The sequence below is a fragment of the Giraffa tippelskirchi genome, chromosome 8, assembly GCF_054371585.1.
Source record: "Giraffa tippelskirchi isolate mGirTip1 chromosome 8, T2T-mGirTip1v1.2.pri, whole genome shotgun sequence".
Lineage (NCBI taxonomy): Eukaryota > Metazoa > Chordata > Mammalia > Artiodactyla > Giraffidae > Giraffa > Giraffa tippelskirchi.
The window spans coordinates 78,056,416-78,073,752 of NC_137282.1; the positions used below are offsets into that span (position 1 = coordinate 78,056,416).

Below are 17,337 nucleotides of genomic sequence, written 5' to 3' on the forward strand. Positions count from 1 at the left end.
AAGAAAGCACACTTACATGCTCCGTTTCCCAGGATCAAGGACCGGGGTGATGCCCTTGGCCTCCACAGGTCTTGTGTTGGGGGAATGCCTATTGGGCTGGTAGAAAGGACCGTGGTTCACTTGTCAAAACAGAGAAAGTCACAGTAGGACATGGCTACATGGGAAACGGCAGGATTCCAGTTTCTCTGATGTTTTCTCCCGATGGGGACTGGGTTGGGGGTTTGGAGAAGGAGAGCATGGGGTGGTGTGTCCTTCCCAACCCGTTCATCACATCAGGGTTACGTAATGCCAATGTGACGGACCCCGCCTGAGACTGACCTTGACCACTTGATGGGCTGTGCCTGCCAGGCTCCCCCAGTCTTACGTGATTGTTCTCCTTCCACAGTCTGTTCTTTGGAAGCAACTCACTTTCCTTTAAACGGAAGTAATTAAGCTCTAGCTCCTGGATCGGGAGTATCTACAAGTACCGATTCAAATTCTTCTGCTCAGAAATGTGTCTGCTTTCTCGAATGTCTTTATATGTTCAGTCACTTATTGATGTCGGCAGAACACGAGGAAGTGAACTGGTGAGCTTATCCAGATCACGTATGAAAACCACCTTCCCATAACATAGCTTTTGAGGGGTTTGTGGTTGGCTTGTTGTTGTTGATTTCATTAATTCTTATGGGAGTATAGTTGCTTTACAATGTTGTGTTAGTTTCTGCGGTGCAGCAAAGTGAATCAGTCATATGTATACATATATCCCCTCTCTGGGGGAGGTTTATGGTTGTTTCAACAAATACTTCTAAGGTATCTTGACATTAGCAGTCATCATAGCAGTGGGGCGATGCGGATGGATGCATATCCCCCTAATTCCACATTTTCCTAAAGAGAGGCATCGCGCTCCCTCTCTCCCAAGGGGGAGGGCTAAAGTGGACAGTTCAGGTCTTTCTCTCCACCCAAGTGTCCATGGGCCACCTTGAGAGGAGCACAGGCACATCTTTGCTTCTGCCACGCCTCACCGATCAAGAGGTTGTCGGGCTGGAGAAATTTATAAATGTGGGTGCTGGCTGCTCCTTCCTCCTGGTCACTGTGCTGATCTCTCGAGACCTGCAAGTCATGAGGACGTCCCTCTTTCTCTTTGCTGTCTTCTTCTTTCTGGCCCCAGGTAAAACGAGCACTTTGGCAGGGAAGGTTATCGGAGGTGGAGGCCTGGAGAGAGGATCTGTCTCAGTGAGCAGCGGGCACAGTCAGCTCTAGAATGCTGTGACCCCCTCGGCCCAGGAGCCCTGCAGAGGGGACCAGAGGCTCCTTTCCTCTAATGCCTCTGCTGCAAATCCTTTGCATTTGTTGTTGTCTAGGATGGGCTGTCACAGGTTTGAAGACATCACGATATGCCGGAAAAGATACCTTTTGGTCCCCAGTCTTATGCTCACAAACTTGGAAAAAAAATTAAAAGCAAGGTTAGCCGTCGATGGATCTCTTAAAAAATAGTTGTGATAGAGATTAAGACCGGGAGGGAAGAGAGATAGAGGAAGGAACAAATGGATGAGAAAAGGGGGTGGGGCTTGGAGACGCTGTGTATCACACTGGTCATGGTGTTATCACTTAAAACAGGAAAGCTTAAACTGCTGTTCCTTAATCACAGGCTGTAGTGCTGGATGCTGAGACAAAGCCATCATGTAATGAAATGCATTTCTGTCTCCAGTGCCGGAGCCTTTAAGGGAGACTCTGTCTTACCTCTAATTTAGTGATATTCAGAGCAACCCTCTTTGGCTTGGAAGGCCAAGCCAAATACATTTTACATGTTACATAATTCAATACATGAATACATGTTACATGTATTTCACAGCTGTAGAAGTTAAACTTTAAACAGGCTGAACAGCTCCTTAAAGTCCCGCAGAGAAGCAGGAGGGAAGCCAGGATGTGAAGCTGGGTCTGTCTCGCCCCAGTGAGGGGAAAGGTCCTTTCCCAATCAGAACCCCTGGCATCAACCCCAGGACCTCCAAGGGCTCCATTTGGATCCCACCCAAAATTATAGTCCAAGGCTAGGCTCGTCCCACATCCCAGAGAGCTGAACGAAGGGCTTTCTAGAACCGACAGTGAGTCTGAGTTTGTGCCAAATACCAGTGATACCCCTGACATGATGCTCAGAAGTCCCATGGCAGCTGTGCATGTCTCTGGTCTGCTCTGCGGTCACCCTGTTTGAGCGGATTCTGGGACAAGTTCACGTGGGGATCTAGCACCTAAACTGTTCCTTCCACTGGCTTTGGTGGACATGTTGGAAACTGACCAAGGCACCCTTTCTAGATCACTCATGCTTAGTGAACACAAGATGATATACTATAAAGTTGTCTAACATAACTAAATGAAACTGACCTATCAATGAGCCATGCATGCACACACAGGCAGGCACAGGGTTATGTCACCCTCTAGATGGTGTCTGTGATGATCCAGAAGAAGCCCTGTAGGCACAAGGATGCGTGCTCATTCCGGAGGCTTTCTCTTTCTGGGCCATCACTGTGAACTGGACCTAAAACAAGGACTCTTGTCAGAGTGAGGTCCAGCGCCCCTGGCCTGAGCGCCCCTGCCTCTACTGTGAGGACGGCAGAGGGAGTGTAGTTTCCTGGGGTGGGAGCCAGCGTTCACTGAGCTTTGAAATACTGGGGTATTTAAACTTATAAACTTACATGCTGATGCTCATATGATTAGCACACATGCTGACACTAATCCATCTGGTTTTAATTTTACAGGTATGTGAATTAGGTGCCTTTATAAATTGACATGAATTGCAATTTGTGTACACCTGACACTTTCATTACATACACCTAAATTGTGCAACTCTAAAATGTTGATACTGCTAAGATGCACTGCCTGGGGAATTCCCTGGCAGGCCAGTGGTTAAGACTTTGTGCTTCCACTGCAAGGTCATGGGTTTGATCCCTGGTTGGGGAACTAAGATTTTGCATGGGATGGCATGGCCAAAAAAATAAAAAATAAGCAAAACAAAATGTTAAAAAAAAGAAAAGATGCACTGTCTGTCTTTAAGTTGAGACTGGCTACTCCAATGATTGCTTTGTACTGAGTACTAAGGCCAGAACTGGCCTCCAGTGCAGAGCAGCAGAAGGAAAGTCTAGGAGAACCACTCCCAGCACAGTCCACCTTCCTGGTGTTGAACACTTTTGATGGAACGTGGGGAGAAAATGAGACTGAGCCTCTTAAAGCAGTCGCCCAACTTCTATCCACTACAGTAAACGTTGTGCTTTCTATGCATTTACTCCTTTTCACTCCAATCCTGGGACATCTCCCCAGCCTCAGGTCTTGTTCCACCTTCACCAGATAGCACTTGGCGAGTGTGTTGGGGAAGCTTACCAACACAGGTGTTTATAAGGACAAGTTGATGATGTCCCAACAGATTTTGATAAAAGAACATTAGCTTCTATTTCCCAAAGCTTCCCCCCCTCCCAACCCAACCTAATCTGACATGCTGGAAGACAGACCTGTCCTTCCTGGCCTTTCATCCTGTGTGACAAAACAACAGGAAAGTCAAATGGGAAACACTCCTCTACTGTCATCTCACTTACTGAGATGAGGCACTGTAACAACTCATAAAGAAACACTCACTGGTTAATTAAATGACTGTACCTGGTAACTAGGCATCTGTGAGAGAAGAATTAATCCAGGTGGCTCTTTCCCTCCTTGTGTAGCCAGGAGTGGATTTTTTGACGAGAAGTGCTACAGGCTTAAAGGGAAATGCGTGGACTCTTGTCAGATAAATGAAGAACTTCTAGGTCTCTGCCAGAAGTCTCTGAAATGCTGTGTGGCACTCCAACCATGTGGGATAAATAAGGAAGGCAGTTAAGATCCCACCCAGAACAATACGGATGACCCAGCTCCATCTTGCTTTTAATCTGGCCTCCAGTAAGAAGACACTTTAATAAAAATAAATGACTGTCTTTGATCCCTTTGTCAAGTGCTTCACTTAGAAGGGGAATATGAGTGGCTAACCTTGATGGTCCCCGACTCTTGGCTTAATTTTCTGTAGCTTTTTGATAAGGGGCTTGTCCTGATATTTCTTTTTAAAAGGGGACTAGAAGTTATTGTAATTAACAAACCTCTAGTTCTCTCTCAGGCCGTCGTCAACCTCTACCAACCTCCTGAGATAGACAGATGACAGATAGATGATGGGTAGTTAGAGAAATGAACACATATCTACATGGATAATTATATTAATGATATATGAATAGACAATCAATTTATCAAGGACTATCCTGTGTTACACAACTGTCTAAATTTATCATCTTGACTCCTTGCCTTTAATTGTAATTGGAGACCGTTCCTATGGACTTGTTCCTTATCTATAAGTCTGGAATCAGATGCTGATGGACACAGAGATTGTCAATATCTCTATAATTGCTAGTAGCTCCAGTGACCAGGATTCTGGTTCCACGTTGCCTTTCTACTATTTTCCTAGGAACTGGCTAACCGCCAGATCACCTTTGGACTCTAGACTCTCATGTTACCTCGTTCAGTCCTTACCTGAATGAGGTAATATGAAAGCCAAGGACTCAGGACAGGTAAGGACTCCCTGTCATGCTCCCTGGGCTTAAGATCCAACCTGGGTTCCCTGCTGGGTCAGAAATCTTGCCTTACCTCCCTTTTAATTCCTCAAGGCCAATGTGCTTAATCCTATTGGAATCAATGTCCCTTTTAATGACATCCTTCTGTTTTGAGACAATTGTGGAGTCACAGATGACTGTAAACAAATAACACAGGAACATCTTCAGCAGGTAGGGCTACACAAAAAGTTCTTAGACTTGCTAACAAACCAAGATCCATAAAAAGAAAATACGTGCGACCTCACAAAATTTGCTCTGCAAAATATCCTGTTAAGAGTTTGAAAAGATGAACCATGGATTGGGGATAAGTGTCTGAAAACCATATATCCAAACAAGTAACTAATATCAAGAATATATCAAGGACTCTCAAAACTCATTAGTAAAAACAAACAAAAAGCAACCCAATTAGAAAGTAAACATGTGACAGATACTTTACTGACAGATGTTAAATATCATTAACATTTAGAGAGTTGTAAATTAAAATCACAATGAACCATCAATATACTCTTACCAGAGTGGCAAAAATAAAAATAAATAATTGGTGACCACTATTTCTAGACAATCCTGGCTAGAATGTGGACAAGCTAGATCACTCTTATGTTGTTGATAGAAATGTGGAATGGTGCAGGCATTCTGGAAAGAGTTTGGTATCCTCTTTAAAAACTTAACACTTCCAGTGCCCAAAGGATGTAGCAGTTGTACCCTAGGACAGTTATCTCAGACTGTGAGAACTTGCGTCAGGTTTTATGTTAATCTGACTGGGAGTTGGGCTGAGTTTACCCTTTATTGCAGCTGTAGGTGTCAGAAGCTTCAGCTTCCTCTGACATCCTTGTTTTTGTCTTCCCTGGTATTTTTTGGTTCCCTGGAAACAACTCCTTTTTATTTATGTTTTATTTAACTTTTTATTTTGTACTGCAATATAGCTGATTGGAGGAGGGCATGGCAACCCACTCCAGTAAAAGAGCTTCCCTGGTGGCTCAGTGGTAAAGAATCCGCCTGCAATGTAGGAGGCCTGGGTTGGATCCCTGGGTCAGGAAGATCCCCTGGAGGAGGGCATGGCAACCCACTCTGGTATTCTTGCCTGGAGAATCCCATGGACAGAGGAGCCTGACTGGCTATGGTCCATAGGGTGGCAAAGAGTCAGACACGACTGAAGCAACTTAGCACTCATAGCTGATTAACAACGCTGTGATAGTTTCAAGTGAACAGCGAAGGGATTCAGCCAAACCTCTTTGCGACCCCGTGGACTGTAGCCCTCCAGGCTCCTCTGTCCATGGAATATTCCAGGCAAGAATACTGGAATGAGTTGCCATGTCCTCCTCCAAGGGATCTTCCTAACCCAGGAATTGAACCCACATCTCCTGCATTGATAGGCAGATTCTTTACCACTGAGCCACCTGGGAAGCCCATACATGTATCCATTCTTTTCCATCTCCCCTCCCATCCAAGCTGCCACATGACGTTGAGCAGCATTCCCTGTTCTATGCAGGTCCTTTTTTCTTATCCGTTTTAAATGCAGCAGTCTGTGCATGTCCATCGCAAACTTTCCCTGGCAACCATAAGTTCATTCTCCGTGAGTCTGTTTCTCTTTTGTACATAAGTTCATTTGTATCATGTCTTTTTAGATTCTGCATATAAGGGATGTCATATGATGTTTCTACTTCCCTGTCTGACTCACTCCACTCAAACAAGTCCTTTTTAAATAGTTTGTATATGCAGCTGTTGCATCTGTGATCTGTTGTTCCTACACTGGAGCCCCGTGGATATGGGGAAGGAAAGCAGTTTATAATCTTACAATTAAAGCCCAGTCCTCTCCTGCCCTGTGTCTCTGCAGGGCCACCTTCACAAGTATTTCTCAGCCTATCTCCCCCCTCCCCCCCAACTGAAGTGAGGCAGGAAGGCTGGTGGGACAAGGTTGGGGGGCAAGCCCCTTCTCCAGGATGGGTCATGGCTCTAGTGATGCTCTCCCCGGGGAGTGAGCGCTTGTAGAGAATTCTCTGGACCTATTTCACACAATTACTCTTCCTTTCTTCCTGCCAGAGTCAGTGGGGGTTTGTTTTTGGTTTTTCCACTGGGATGACTTGGTGGATTTCCTGGAGTTAAAACCCAGCAGGAGGGGGCTGGATCTTGACCTGGGGCATTCAGGACTTTCCACTTCTGCTTATCAGACTCTCCCAGTCAGACCTTGAATTTAGGCTGTCTTTTCCCTGAGGCTCATCATCAACGATCACTAGGCCTAAGCTATTGACTGGAGAAGGAAATGGCAACCCGCTCCAGTATTCTTGCCTAGAGAATCCCGTGGACAGAGGAGCCTGGTGAGCTGCTGTCCATGGGGTCGCACAGAGTCAGACGCGACTGAAGTGACTTAGCATGCATGCATGCATGCAAGCTGTTGATGGTCAGGCAGAGCCCATCGATTACACCCGTGGACGCTCCATTTTGTCTGCTGCGCTGCAGTTGCAGGCTCTTCCTACTCGCCTCCACCTCGCCTCCACGGAGGTGAGGCCCAAAACAGGGTCCCAGACTCTCCCTGCCCAGACCTGCCCACCCCCCGCCTTTAGCCTCCGCAGGCACATGCTGCGTCAGCGTCTTTCTCTCCTGATCCCTTTCACCTGCTCCTTGGAGGTGCCCGTTGTCCTCATCCCACAGGTTTTCTGTCCCCGAAATATGCTGAGCTCTCTCCCGCCTTCACACCATCCTTCTCTTTCACATTATGTGCTTATCGATCTCTGTATGTTTGTTGCAGAGCGGGCCTGGGAATGACAGACTGCGTCCCCATTTGCCTCTGCTATAATGTCAACAAGAAGCCCCAGGCTGCAATTTACCTGGAGCAATTTAATGCCAGTTGAACTGAAACAGAACTGCAGGTCCTTTCATCTGAATCAAAGAATATCTTAGAGATCATCTAGATCCAATTCTTGTTTCAGATGGGGAAACAAGTGGAGGCACAAACAACTCCTCATCGAGGGTCTTTTCCGTACAGTAATTCACCCCCTTCCCATCCTGAGCACTGTCTCCAGGCCACTGTCTCCTAGCACCTGCCTTCATGCTGCGTGAGTGCTCACCAGTAAATGCTGCTTTTTAAAATTCTTTTGGCCATGTTCCACTGCATGTGAGATCTCAGTTCCTGGACCAGGGATCAAACCTGCATCTCCTGCATTGAAAGCATAGAGTTTTAATGACTAGACCACCAAGGAAGTCCCAATAAATGCTGTTTTTGATAAGCGTGGGCAGTCTTAAAGCATCGCTCTGCTGTAAACAGAGCTGCTCCTCTCCTGCTCTGTGGTGACGCCTGCAGACTCAATTCTGTCTCTGCAGCGACCAAGGGACCATGAGGATCCTTGTCCTGCTGTTAACCCCTTTTCTTCTGCTCTCCCAAGGTTCTCCAAGTAAAAAGAGACTCTCAGCTAGAAACCCAGGGATCTGCAGAGGACAGGGGGTGAAGAAAAAGCTTGACTAAGAATAAACATCCTGCAGGGGCCGCAACCTTCTTCCATCAGTCTTTACTCTCAGCCCTGATTGAGACCAGGAGTAATATGCAGTGAAAGGATGGGCTGGTGTACACTTCCTGGCAGTGAGCTTCATGACTCAGAAACGCAGGGACCTTAGATGTCACTGGGGGATTCACTAACCGTCCTGACTGCATTGCAGGACAGTTGCAGTTATTCACTTGGGATTTTGTGGAAAGAGATGCCTCTCCCCTTCCCATCAATGGCCACCATCTGCTCCTGAAAACCTTTGATCTGCACAGAAAGGGACCCCATTCACACTCCTAAAATTTTCATATCAAATCTGAGGGTTAGGATGAAGAGAAATGCTGTGATTTCGGTAGGCAGAACAGAAATGTATGGATAACACAAATAGCAGGTGCCTCTGGACTCTGCTGAAGAAGTTTCTAAGTTACACTGAGATGTCGGCAATCTCCTGACCCCTGTGGTAATCTGTGTACCCAGAGGCAAACTGTTAGCTTCAGCAGGGACTCTCACTCCTGCTTCCTAAAGGCCGAGCCACATGCTCTACAACACAGTGAGGGCAAGTCAGCTCCTCCGAGCCTCAAGTCCAGCTGTGCTGGGATGACACCGATTGTTTGACTTGGACAAACTCCCTGATCCTCTCCAAACCACTTGGTGGATTTCCAAGGCTCCAAAGGGAACCCAACCTTGTCCCCATCTAGAGTGAGTTCCTGCAGTAATTCACGTGGGTTATTTCTTTATCCTGGAGGATTCATGTTTAGCTTAACTCTTCCTTCCTTGTTCTTTCTTTCTGTGCTGTTTCCCACGGACATCTCTTTGAAGTCCTGCTATCAGTATATTCTAGGCCTGTCAAAGTATGGTGGTAATTTATTTATCAAAAACCATCTTCCCTTTGACCTGTGATCATAAGATGAAGAACCGGTTGCAACAGAAACCTGGGTCTGGGGTCCCTCCAGGACCAGGGGATGTTCACGTTGAGCTGGTCACCATTGCCTGCGTTTGGCTACTGAGGGCTGGGGCAGGGTGACCACTACAGCCTGAGCCTGAGAAAGGCCCCAGGACGCGGGCAATGCTGGGGGAGAGTGGGGGAGTGGAGTCCAGACTGCCATGACCACCCGTCCACATCTCTACTGCTCCTCCTCTCGGTGACTCTGGCTCTTCCATACCTGCAGCCCCTTGAAATGCCCATGAAGTAGGAAAGTGGGTACATAGGAGGATGATCAGTTATATAAGAAAGACCTAGTATCACTCGGTCGACTGTGAAATGCCTTCCTCTGGTTCCTGCCGAGGGCAGGAAGCACCTGTCTATAGAGCCGGTTCAAGCAAACTTCTGGAGGGAGGCTCTTTCAGTCCACCATCCACCTTCCCACCACCGTCACCTGTGCTTCCAGGGCTCCCCTGGCTCCGCTGTGAGATGCGACCAGCTTGTCACGTTGAGAGCTGGCTGTTCAGCCTCAGAGCACACACTGAGTGAGGAAACCGCCTCTCCCGCTTCTGCTCTGGTCAAGGGTCACAGGATCAGGATCCCACCTCCTTCTCCCCAATCCTATACTCCTCTACTCACTCCAGTCCAGTCTCTCCAGGCATGTGCCCAGCAGGTCACTATGAAGCACATGTGTGTACCTGTCCTGGGTGTGCAATCCTGAGCATGATCACAATATCTTCCTCCCACTCAGGGTACCTGGAATTCAACTGAGAAGACCAAATTACTTAAAAAACAAACAAACAAACAAAAAACTACAATTTGGGATACAGGTTATGAAAGAATTAAAAAAAAAAATATTACATCAGGAAGACAATAGTTCTGGGGCATTGAGCCACACGAAGAGGACCGGGCAGAGTTCCCTGCCATTGACACTGAGGTGGAGAGCGGAAGGTTCAGAGAGGTTGTTCGTGGGAAGAGGAGAAAAGTGTTCCAGGCAGAGGGAAGGGTGCAGGTGGGGGGCCCCTGAGACAGACAGGGGCTGGTGTGCAGGAGCCGGAGGAGTCCAGGGGGCTCTGGCTGTGGGCGAGCGAGGGCCGCTGGGGAGCAGCTGGAGGCGGAAGAGAAGGCCGAGGCTCCGAGCAGCACAGCTCTGTGGGCCAAGCTAACAGGCTTGGCTGGATTTAATAAAAAAAATTAATCACAAACTTTTGCAGGGATTTTAAAAAAGAAGTTTGACGTGAACCAAGTAACTTAAATAAATAAAGCCATGCTGGAAGCAAATCCGATGGTGGGGTCGATCAGCGAGGAAGGTGGAGGGGTGGGGTCGCCGGGGAGGCCGCCATCTTGTGCCACCGCCGCTTCCCGGCATCGTCCAGTCAGCTTCGGTCTCCGCGCCACGGCTGCTGCCAGAGCCCTGCCTCTTGGTCCTCGGGTACAGTTAATCACGCCGCCTTATTCTGTTATTTAGTGGGAAGTGACCTTGACGCAGGCAGGATATGCGGCCACGGGACTGCTCGCTGCCGGAGGAACTGTAAGAGACGAGAGTTCAAAATTGGAAAATGCCCCAACACCTATCCGTGCTGCTTGAAAAAGTGGAATGTCACCTCCCTGAATCCTCTGAAGGACAGAAAGCCGAGGGGAGCCTGGCTCCTAGACATGGCCGCCAGCCAGACCTCTGAGCCTCCCTTCTCCGGGCCTTCCCGCTGGACTGTCCCCGGCGGAACCAGTCGTCTGGTTGAGTGAGGACCGGCCGAGGGCGCTCATGAGTGCAGAGCCGAGGCAGGAGACGCAGTGAGCACGGGGCCTCTGCCTGGCGGAGGGCAGCACCAGGTTACAGCAATGTCTCAGTCCTTAAAGAGATGAACCAGAAACAGGTCCAGTCCGCCACAAGCCTAAGTGAACATCATTTTATTGTTTTGCCTGAATCATACCGATTGATCTTGTAACGTTGGGTTTCTTTTCTGATCAGCAGTTCTGCTCAATTGTTATACGTCTCTTTTGTTAATTAAAATGGAATAAATCAATACCGAGTGCAATTTGTCTGGCATACACTGCAATTCAGAACACAGACCTCCAGGGAGACAAACCAGAGATGCTCTGTGAGAAGGGTTGACCCCAGTGGATGTGTGTGGAGGGTTCCATCCGGCAGATGGCAGCAGAGAGCGACTCTGCCCCTGGCTAGGTGGACGCACCCAGCCTGCTTAGCCTGAAAAGTGAGAGGTGTGATAAAACGCTGGACCTGGCTTTCCTGCCCAAGCTGTACTTCAGTGAGTAGTCCAGCTAATAAGTGAAGGAGGGGTGATAGAGAATGTCACTGTTTTGCAAACACCCAGGGAAACAGTGATCTGCTAACGAATGTCAACAGCCACTTAAAAGGAGAACAACGACGAGTCATTTGGTCTCTCCTAATAGAGGTACTCAATGCCACCTACTATCTGGTAGGTTGATTGTGCCCTTTCTCCCCAAAAGGAAAAGTGGCCCTTCCTGTTAGTGTCACCCGGTGTCAACACGGGTTCAGTCTTGTTTCTTCCTCGATAAGCTCCCCTTCCTGGGCTGTTTCCAAAAACACTCACGATGTTCTATCACATCGTCGGAAAATACTTTGAAATATATAACTCAGGGAAAATAACTTTTTTTTTAATGTGACCAGAGGTACTCTTACCATACTTGGAAAATTCAGTGCTAACTCCTTAACACAGTTTAAGAGCCAATCAGAGTTCAAATGACGCTGGTCTGCTTCAGTCAGAGTTGTTTTATAGGCAAACGTGCAGAAATAAGTTGCCCATATACTGTAAAACTTGCATCATTTTTGAAGATACATTCTGAGGACAAGATAGCAGTACCATGACAGCTTTATTTATGTCATTTTAACGAACCGGTGATTTTCTGTTAATGCCGTTTATCTTGCCTCTCTCCTCTTCCTCCTCCTCCTCTCTTCCCCTGACATATCTTATTCACCAAACCTACCCAAGGCAGTCAGGCATATAATTTACTTCCTGAGAAAAATGGCTCAATGTTTGTTGCACTAGCGGTGGGAAAATAATGCATCTACCCATGTCCTTTTGTGAGTAGGAAGCTATTGCGGCTGCAGCCCCTCCCAGCTGGCACCCTCCAGCCCAGCTATAAAGGAAGCCCTCCCTGCCACCCACCCACCTCGGCCAGCCCTGGACTTCCCAGCTGCAGCCCCCTTGGTGACATGAAGCAATTCCTCTCTCCATCCACCCTTCTCCTTGCGGCTCTGCTCTTTCCAGGTAAATCAAAAACAGGACCTGGGCCTGAGGGCCAGGGTCTCTCTGCGATGGTCATTTTCAGGGTAGGAGTCCCCTGGGCCTTGAGCAACTCAACTCTGGGAGCCCATCTCCTGGCTGGAGTCTCTGCCTGACGTTGTGAAGAACACTCGTTTTTTTAGGGGGGTGCCCCCCGAAGCTTGTGGGATCTTAGTTCCCAGACCAGGGGTCAAACCCATACCCCCTGCATTGGAAGGCAGAGTCTTAACCACTGGACCACCAGGGGAGTCCTGTCAATGACACCCTGAAGGTGCTGGGGGTGCAGCTTCCCAGGAGAGAGGCTCCCAGGGCTGACTGTGCTTTCTCATCCTTTTAACACCTCCTTCCCGTACAGAGAAGGACAGTATGTGTCAGGAAGGACCTTGACATTCAGGGGGTCTCCACGACTACCTTGGTGACAGCCTGGCGGCTGCTCAGCTTGACTTCCATGGGGACTCAGGCTTGGCCACTTCCCATTCAGACATCGCTCATCTCTGTCTCTGCCTCTCACTCACACAGGTCACGTGTGCCCCTCTTCCAGCCCACCCCATCCATCCTCCCCTTTCTGTTTCTGCAGCTTTATTGAGGTATGGTCCTCACACAGGGCACTGCACCTACTTACTGTGCACAATGTGATGAGTTTGGACGTGTGCAAACACCCGTGGCCCTGTCCCCATGGCCAAGGGGACGGACACCTCTGTGCCTCCCAGAGCTTCTGTGTCCCTCTCTGTGCTATTGTTTTCCTGTGGTTACAACACTTAACATGAGATCTTCCCACCTAGCAAATTTGGAAGCGCACGGGCCGTGTTGTCACCTAAGCTGGACAGCAGGCCTGGGACACGTCCGTCCATTGATGGATGATCCCCCGCCCCTCTCACTTCCACTTTTTGCTCGTCTCTTGGAGTATAAGCCCCTCACTCTCCCGAGTCTGTGAACATTCTCTGCTGTGTGTTTACCCTGAAACAGGACTTTCCGGAGTCACACATGCTAACCACCAGGACCCCAAGGGTCCGAGGAAGCAAGAAGAATCCCCGGGATGGGGAACAAACAGGTCTCACCCACTTCACCACCAAGTAAAGCGCTACCTCTTGCCTCGCACGCCCCCCTTCCCGGGTAAGTGACAGAGCCTGGGATGGATCGATCCATGGGCAGGACCTTCAGCGGAAGAATGGATGGGAGGTGACCGTGAGGGTGGGTGGGCTGAGCGGTGCTGGAGAGTCAGGGTCTCAGGACACTCTCCAGGTGTCCTGAGACAATGTGTGCATGACCTAGTCTGCTCTGCCTGTGGGGAAGGTTAGGGAGGGGTATGACAGCCCCCCAGGGCAGGACCCCCGAAGGTCTTGTGAAACGTGGGAACATCAAGCAAAGAGAGTGCAAAGAGAGTGTGACACAGCTGGCTTGGAGACTGACTGTGATGCTCTCAGAGTGGTCCACGGACTGTGATCTGCCTGCTGGAGGTTCTGGACCACGTGACTTCTGTGTCCCCAGTGTGCTTTCCCTGTGTCTCCAAAGTCACGTGCAAACTAGTGGAGAATGTAAACCTGAGCAGAGAATTCAAGATCAGCTGCCACGTTCACTGTGTAAAGCCCAACATGCAGAGCAGGACTTAGCGTGTTAAAGGTTCTCAGTAATGATGTCTTGAGTCAATACTCAGGTGAACTGGTTTTGCTTCATGAAAAAAAATGCTCAGTGGACTTATTTATTGTTATAAACTTGTCTTTATTGTACAGGAGATTCATAACACTGGATCATTTTGCCTTATAAGTTACGGAAGCAATCCAGAAGACTAAGACATTATCACAAACAATAATGATAATATTTATATTCTGCTCACTTTATGTGGGTCTGTTCCAACTGCTTCCCATAATTTCATTTCATTTTCACAACAGGCTTAGGAGATAAGCCCTATTGCTGTCCCCACTTTGCAGATGAGTAAACTGAGAAGAACAAGTGGACTGTGGGGATGACAGCGTTGTTAGCAGCTGGGCCAGTCAAATGGTCTCCAGATACTCTGCCATCTTTCCTCTGGTTGCTCCTACTGATTGGTTAGAAGATTCCAGGGCCAGAGGCTTCTAGGACCAAAGTATGTCCCACCCGTTTTAATTAATAGGATAATGATTTGTGTATAATAAACACCTGAGATGTGCTGGGTGCTTTGCTAGAACTCACACACACTTAGGAGATAGGCTCTATCACCTCCTTTTGAAGGTCAGGCAACTCTCAGCTCCTTGAAGAGTTGCTTTCTTAAATCACAGCCACCTAAGCAGCAGAAAAGTCGTGTGGATTCAGAACTGTCTTCCTCCCGAGCCGGCAATATTATCTTGTCTTGTTTCCATTCAGAGCACTAGTTTTCTGAATGTTTTAGAATTCATTTTGGTGACTAGAGATGCAGATTGAATAGGGGTCTGGACTGGGTGTGGGTGCAGTGAGAATGAGCTCCCCTGTTGGGTGACAGCTGTGTATGGCTTCTGCCTCCCACTGGAAGGACCTGGAGAGGACAACCAGGCAGTACACACATCTCCAGAATAACCTGAAAGCAAGCGACCTATGTCGTCCTGAGACTGGAGCACTTGGAGGGATACAGTAGCCCCCCTAAGACAGGATTATTTTGAGTAGATCGGAACACTAGACAAAGCCACAGAGTGAACATCATAGGGGAGTGTTGGATCCCCCAAAGAAAGGGATCCCTAACAATGACTACTGCGCAGCTTTGGCGCAGGGCACCCTCAACGTGACATTTCTCAGCAGCGTTGAGACGATTTTGGGCTCATCTGCCATCGAAGCCATGATGCAAACAATCTTTGGAGATGATAAATATGTTTATGACTTCAATTACGGTGATAGTATCAGGGTTTCTTTCTTTCTATTTTTTTGTGGGGTGGGGGCTGGCTGTGTTGCACGGCTTATAAGATCTTAATTCCCCAACTGGGATCAAACCCAGGGCCTTGGCAATGAAAATACCAAATCCTAACCGCTAGACCACCAGGGAATTCCCTACATTCAGGTTTTTATAGGTTAAAAAAAAAAAAAAAAAGACTATTGTTCTGAAAATGAAGTGATAAGAAGATAATTTGACCGATCAATTGATTCACTGATCTAATCAAATAATTGTAAGGCTTATTGATGACAGAAATTAGGACAGGAAGAGGGTAACACCTCTTCAAATCTCAAAGGTCAAATCTCACATCAGCGGCAGTGCCTCTGATAAACAGAGCACTCTGGGCATGGTGTCCATCAGAAACCTTCCCCACTTACTGCTAAGTCTCTGATATTGTACCTCTGCTTTCATTGTGTTCATCAACTTTTTCTTTTTTTTTAAATTTATTTATTTCTTTGGCTGGGTCAGGTCTCAGTCACAGCAGGCAGGAGGCTTAGTTGCTCAGAGGCAGGTGGGATCTTAGTTCCCAGACCAGGGATCGAACCCATGTCCCTGCATTGCCAAGTCGGATTCTTAACCACTGTACCACCAGGGAAGTCTCCCAGCCTTTTCTTTCATCATTGCACCACAATATATTATTTAAGAGAAAAATTTGTTTACCAGTTTCAGTACTTGAAGTACAGAGTGAGATATCAATACAGTTACTCCGGTAACTTGACTCATGTTTAAGGTATCAGATCCAGGCACTCTCTCACAGCAGTGGGGAGGAAACACATCTTTTTAACTCTGTGCAGTTCTCCCCTCTGCCACCCCTGCTTGCTGGGCCTAGGGGTGTCATCTCCCCCACAGGGTGGCTCCACCCACCTTCCTCAGGGGCCCCTGCACTTGGGACACATTTCATGAGGCCATGGCACTTCACACTTGGCCTCAGCAAGTCCTTCTCTGTCCCCCTGCACAACTTCTAGATTATTTAAAGTACAACATTTGTGTCCTAAAGCATCCCTCACCATTTCTCTTGCCAGTTGCCTCTGAATTGAAAGTTCATTTTTCAGGGAGAGTTAAGGTGACTTTTAAGCCAGAATCAAGGATCTGAGTTTGATGGTAGATCGTATACAAAAGAAGTCCATTTCCTATCCCTTGCTGTCCTCCACTGTACACCTTTGGGTTAAGATAACTAGTGTTTGGTTCTTGAGATGGTCTTAAGATGCTAACGTTGACTGTTTCTTTATACAGATACAGACTCGGGATACAAAGTTGTCAGGTGCATAAAAGCCGATGGCAAATGTCAAAAATTTTGTAATTACATGGAATTCCAATTAGGCTATTGCTCTAAAAAAAAAGATGCCTGCTGCTTACCTTTGAACTGAGGTGTTGACATGGAAGCCAAAACCATCCGCTGCCTCCTGGGCCATCCATCCTAATGCAGGTGTTTTGGACAAGAGCTGAAAGGCTGAGCAGAGAGGAACTGTGGCTTTGTCGGTGGCGCCAGTCTAAACTTTCGCTGCAGCAAAGGAAAAGATGAAAACTGCCACACTTGATCTTTTGACGTGATCTTAGGGAAAATGGTTAGCTTTAGATACACAATATTTTCCAAATCAACACAGTTTTTACTGGTAGATGTGGATGTAATAAACTCTCCCAGGAAAACATTCAAATCATTTGTTCTTTTATTTTAAACATATTTTTGAGTACCTCCTTTGGTTCCTAGGCACTGGGAAATGTAATGAATTGGAAATGGGAATTTGTGGGGAGAAAGATAGCTCAATAAATACAAAACAATAGGATGCTACATATTCTAAAATGTGCATGTATCCAGCATGTGGGGAAGATAAATACAAACAGAATTAAGAAAGGATTCCTGAGAAAATTTGAGCAGGATTTTGGAGTATGATTAGGAGTTTGTTAAGCGAAAGAGAAGCAGAGATTCTCAGGCAAAGGGTGCAGTTGGTAGGAAGTCATGGAATCTTGAAAGAATGATTTGCTAAGAAAATGTGGAAAAGCTCAGCATAACTGTAGAAGAGGGGGACTGATTACAAGTATCACATGAGGAGGGTGCAGGAAAAGTGTGTGACATTGTCAAAGGAAGAGCAAACATTATACTAAAGACTTGGGACAGCTAAACAAGAGAAGGTTCCCGGGCGCTCCAGGGGTGTGAACATGATCACACTTGAGCATTGGAGTGTTCATTCCAACAAAA

The 17,337-nt window shown here is 47.5% G+C and overlaps 2 protein-coding genes and 1 long non-coding RNA gene across 4 annotated transcripts in view; 2 read left to right on the plus strand and 1 right to left on the minus strand.

Moving 5' to 3' along the window:
* The window catches only part of LOC145518006 (sperm-associated antigen 11B-like), a 40,683-nt gene extending 23,888 nt beyond the window's left edge, over positions 1–16,795 (plus strand). For both annotated transcript variants that reach the window (XM_081521410.1, XM_081521409.1), the window contains exons 3-5: positions 12,069–12,247; positions 13,229–13,375; positions 16,374–16,795. In XM_081521410.1, the coding sequence (XP_081377536.1) occupies positions 12,069–12,247; positions 13,229–13,375; positions 16,374–16,507 (460 nt within the window). In that variant the 3' untranslated portion in view covers positions 16,508–16,795. The remainder of the gene's footprint in view (positions 1–12,068; positions 12,248–13,228; positions 13,376–16,373) is intronic.
* On the minus strand, positions 17–11,015 carry LOC145518009 (uncharacterized). The gene is made up of 5 exons (XR_014062498.1): positions 9,858–11,015; positions 9,695–9,763; positions 7,664–7,752; positions 3,625–4,735; positions 17–1,418 (listed from the first exon to the last, which is right to left on the minus strand). It is a non-coding gene; the product is annotated as an uncharacterized LOC145518009 (long non-coding RNA).
* On the plus strand, positions 1,099–11,020 carry LOC145518007 (beta-defensin 104A-like). The gene is made up of 2 exons (XM_081521411.1): positions 1,099–1,147; positions 10,465–11,020. Exons 1-2 carry the CDS (start codon positions 1,099–1,101, stop codon positions 10,737–10,739), a joined length of 324 nt encoding a protein of 107 aa, XP_081377537.1. The 3' UTR covers positions 10,740–11,020.
* Positions 16,796–17,337: the final 542 nt, after the last annotated feature.

Coding starts and splice junctions, on each gene's coding strand:
- LOC145518007 (XM_081521411.1), top strand. CDS start 1,099: ATGAGGACGTCCCTCTTTCTCTTTGCTGTCTTCTTCTTTCTGGCCCCA. Junction 1,148..10,464: donor CTTCTTCTTTCTGGCCCCAG/GTAAAACGAGCA, acceptor TCTGTTATTTAG/TGGGAAGTGACCTTGACGCA.